Genomic DNA, 4,921 nt, shown 5'->3' with positions numbered 1-4,921 from the left:
ACCAACACAATCCAATCGTTCCCCATAGAACCAAATCAGTTGGTTTGGTTAATCGGTTTGGAATTTTTGCGAGTAAAAAAATTGTCTATAGATTAAAACATTTGTTTTTTCATACATATAAATTTTTTCTTGCATAATACATAAAATTATATATATATATATATATATATATATATATATATATATATATATATATATATATATATATATATATACACCAAAATGAAAGTAAGGCTACAATTTAAATTCGAAGTTTACAACAAACACTTCTTCTTCTTGCATTCTTTTCTTTTGACATTTAAAAATTTGGTAGAAAAAATATACACCGTAAACAAATTATTTAAGATAAAATTATATTTGTGTTTTTATTATTTATTTTTTTACATTTATAAATATGAATTTTAAAATTAAAAAAAATGTATTTTCGGGTTGAATTGATTAATTAATGGGTTGGTTGCTTAAATTGAAACCAACCCAACCCGACTTTTTTATGGTTAATATTAACCGAACCAAACCAAATTTTTGGTTCTTGCCAATCCAACTCGATTTGGTTTGATTGATTTTTAAAAAAATTTTGTCCACCCCTACTATCCATTGAATGCGAACGCAACAATAAATCACTTTTATTTACCAAGTACTAAAAATAGGGTAAGTCAGTGTGAAGCAAGGATACAAAATAGTGAGAGCCAAATTTATACACAATTTTTTTTTTCACATAAATTATAATAATATATTTTTTTTTATTATTATTATTTTTTCAGATTCACCTGCCTCCGCCAAGGCTGATGATAAAATATACAATTTTGAAATTGAAGTTCACCAAATACTTCACTGATTGTACTAATACTGTACATGAATATAAACAAAAAGTGGGTCAAAATTCATGTCAAGAACTTATTTCATTGCATTTTTTCATTCAAAAAAATTGTCCCCTACGACTATGTTCCCACGCGTATTTTCGAAAATAAACCTACTGAGTTTTTGGTGTGTAACTATACTACACATTTTTTTAACTGCCAATTGACCTGATATTTGAATAATTTGTACACGTATTCGTTAGTATTAATATTTTCTCCTTACATAAAGTATGTTATAAGAAACATCTTTTGTGATGTAGATACAGTAGATATACATAAATTCAAAAAGATATTGCAATATTACAATGAAATCTTTAAAAATTAGTAGACGTAAATGAGTAAATTATATACTTTTACTTGTCAATTTTGTGTTACCATTCAGTCTCGGTACTCCGTCGAATACATGACAAAATCCAGTCATATGGTAAGGAAATCCCACGTAAAGTTCTTCATTGATTTTCTTTAGTTCCTATTGATTCAAAAGAAAAACCTACTAAAACACAAAAGAAAATGGCTATCCTGTCTGCGTTTGCCTAAGGAGTATGTCCATACACAATTTAGAATTTCTGGGTTCTGAATTAATCTTGATGATCCAATTAAAATCACATAACAAATAAATTTATGTTCCGATCGAATTCTCTGTTTTCAAAACAAAACAGGATCTGGCCACCCTTTTCTAGACAGCTAAAGGTTCTTTAGCTCATGAATTTACTCCTCCAAGGAGTACAACATCAGTCAATTAACATTGTCGTGAAGTACAATGCAGTAACTTGAACATTCATATCAGCAAAAGCAAAGACATACCATATTCATGTCGATTATGGAACTGAAACCACTAACATGTAGATCTACATCAATTCAGTTAAACCATATCTATCGGCAACATTGTACATAACCAATTTATCCCACACTGGGCCGAAAAGTTGGTTCCCGCCAATCATAAAGGTAACAGACCATGAAGAGAGGATCAGGGCGAACACCAGGAAGCCAATTGCTGATCCAACAACATCTGTGCAAAAGAATTGGTATATCAACTTGAGATAGCAATTTATTTTAACTCCTACATCCAGAGAAAAATTTACAGATACGAAAATATGAAAATGATGATGGAAAATATCTTATCATTGTTGCTCATGACTTCTCTTTCCACCGAGATATTTGTATCAGTCAAGTAGTCTAAAAGACGAGGGTGGTTATCAATTGTCACAGACTCACAGATCAGATGACTGGCATAATATTCCAGATTAGAAGAAAAGGCAGCATCAAGACTTACTTTCCCTTTAAATTTCGAGGTTATAAAAAAATTGTTCAGGGTGCTCATAGTATATGAGACAAAATCATGAAATTCAAAAGACAAGTCTAATCATCCATTCTATTGTCATTTCTCAAAAGAAATGGTTTTTCTGTATACAAAATATGATCAAGTCCAGTACACCAACTCTGACAATTTTTACATTGAGACAAAACTATCCAAACTATTAAGCAATATCCTGGACTGTGCATAACTCGAGCAAATAAAAAAGGAGTATTAATGAATATGTCAGTAAAAAGTACACAGGAATAGATTAGAATGTCCATTCCTGTAGTTTACAAATTATGGCAAAAGCATGCCTTTACCCTGTGGTGGTCACACCAGAGAGAGGCTACAAAGAGCAGGTCAATTGTCCTAATTATTCTGTGACTGTTAAAAAAATCTTTTAGATTTTTCCCTCCGCATTCACGACGATCTTGTTTTATGTACGAGTATCTAAACCCACAAAAGTATCTATCCCTTCAATATGAATTGGCCTTGCTTACAATTATCTTCACATTCAATAGCAATGTTTGAGTGGTAGATAAAGTTGATTTTATGAGCAGAGTAAATACCAAATGATTAGAATTTTTTTAAAACCTATCATGTCTCAAGCTGAACTAAATCAAGAAAAAATCTCTCAACCGATCACACTCTTAAAAGCAATAGGTCTTCCTAGGTATTTTGTTTTCGGTTGTTGATTGCGTATCGTTGATGTAAGAAGCATGTTGGCTACACATAACAAATAAATTTATGTTCCGATCGAATTCTCTGTTTTCAAAACAAAACAGGATCTGGCCACCCTTTTCTAGACAGCTAAAGGTTCTTTAGCTCATGAATTTACTCCTCCAAGGAGTACAACATCAGTCAATTAACATTGTCGTGAAGTACAATGCAGTAACTTGAACATTCATATCAGCAAAAGAAAAGACATACCATATTCATGTCGATTATGGAACTGAAACCACTAACATGTAGATCTACATCAATTCAGTTAAACCATATCTATCGGCAACATTGTACATAACCAATTTATCCCACACTGGGCCGAAAAGTTGGTTCCCGCCAATCATAAAGGTAACAGACCATGAAGAGAGGATCAGGGCGAACACCAGGAAGCCAATTGCTGATCCAACAACATCTGTGCAAAAGAATTGGTAAATCAACTTGAGATAGCAATTTATTTTAACTCCTACATCCGAAGAAAAATTTACAGATAGGAAAATATGAAAATGATGATGGAAAATATCTTATCATTGTTGTTCATGACTTCTCTTTCCACCGAGATATTTGTATCAGTCAAGTAGTCTAAAAGACGAGGGTGGTTATCAATTGTCACAGACTCACAGATCAGATGACTGGCATAATATTCCAGATTAGAAGAAAAGGCAGCATCAAGACTTACTTTCCCTTTAAATTTCGAGGTTATAAAAAAATTGTTCAGGGTGCTCATAGTATATGAGACAAAATCATGAAATTCAAAAGACAAGTCTAATCATCCATTCTATTGTCATTTCTCAAAAGAAATGGTTTTCTGTATACAAAATATGATCAAGTCCAGTACACCAACTCTAACAATTTTTACATTGAGACAAAACTATCCAAACTATTAAGCAATATCCTGGACTGTGCATAACTCAAGCAAATAAAAAAGGAGTATTAATGAATATGTCAGTAAAAAGTACACAGGAATAGATTAGAATGTCCATTCCTGTAGTTTACAAATTATGGCAAAAGCATGCCTTTACCCTGTGGTGGTCACACCAGAGAGAGGCTACAAAGAGCAGGTTAATTGTCCTAATTATTCTGTCACTGTTAAAAAAATCTTTTTGATTTTTGCCTCCGCATTCACGACGATCTTGTTTTATGTACGAGTATATAAACCCACAAAAGTATCTATCCCTTCAATATGAATTGGCCTTGCTTACAATTATCTTCACATTCAATAGCAATGTTTGAGTGGTTGATAAAGTTGATTTTATGAGCAGAGTAAATACCAAATGATTAGAATTTTTTTAAAACCTATCATGTCTCAAGCTGAACTAAATCAAGAAAAAATCTCTCAACCGATCACACTCTTAAAAGCAATAGGTCTTCCTAGGTATTTTGTTTTCGGTTGTTGATTGCGTATCGTTGATGTAAGAAGCATGTTGGCTAAGCCTAAAAAGTTCACTTGCGATTTACAAGTTCATAAATACCCAAGTTTTGAAATAAATAATTCTTAATTGGTTGAAGTTTTCAAATACAAAATAACTTATCCCTTAAAAATGAACAAAATAAATAAATAAATAAATATAAATATATATATATATATATATATATATATAAGCATTTTAGAAACAAAATGACACTAAAAAGTAACTTTACTTTTTCTTAAGCTTAGCAAAACCAGTTCAGAGATGTGTATGCTTCATATTCTAGACAGAAGAAAGTGAGAGCATAATGGTAACAAAGAAACCCCTTGTGGATAAGGAAAAAGGTGAGAGTTAATTTGCATTGAAGGGATGCTCAGACCACACATACTATGGCAACTAGCAAAACATTTAGGTGTAACAAAGTAAACAACCTAAACAGAGTTTCCACAAGAGAATGGTCAGAGTCATAGAGCCCTTTGAAGCATTTGACAGGAAACTGATTAGTATTTTATTTTTTTTATCTATATAATGAATGGAAAACTGAAAGGAATTACAATGGATTGTGAGCATTCAAGAGGTTCACTCTCTCCCAATTGAGACCTTAATTTTTGCCTCCCCTACAGAATGCCCTTTCCTCC

At 32.0% G+C, this 4,921-nt stretch overlaps 1 protein-coding gene across 1 annotated transcript in view; it reads right to left on the bottom strand.

Moving 5' to 3' along the window:
- Nucleotides 1-2,887: 2,887 nt before the first annotated feature.
- LOC111397060 (probable gamma-secretase subunit PEN-2) overlaps nucleotides 2,888-4,921 on the bottom strand; it is a 4,658-nt gene continuing 2,624 nt past the window's right edge. Inside the window, exon 2 of the mRNA XM_023023763.1 lies at nucleotides 2,888-3,289. Coding sequence (XP_022879531.1) covers nucleotides 3,129-3,289 — 161 coding nt within the window. The 3' untranslated portion in view covers nucleotides 2,888-3,128. The remainder of the gene's footprint in view (nucleotides 3,290-4,921) is intronic.

Source organism: Olea europaea, chromosome 7 (genome assembly GCF_002742605.1).
Source record: "Olea europaea var. sylvestris chromosome 7, O_europaea_v1, whole genome shotgun sequence".
Lineage (NCBI taxonomy): Eukaryota > Viridiplantae > Streptophyta > Magnoliopsida > Lamiales > Oleaceae > Olea > Olea europaea.
This window is presented reverse-complemented; position numbering and strand designations above follow the sequence as displayed.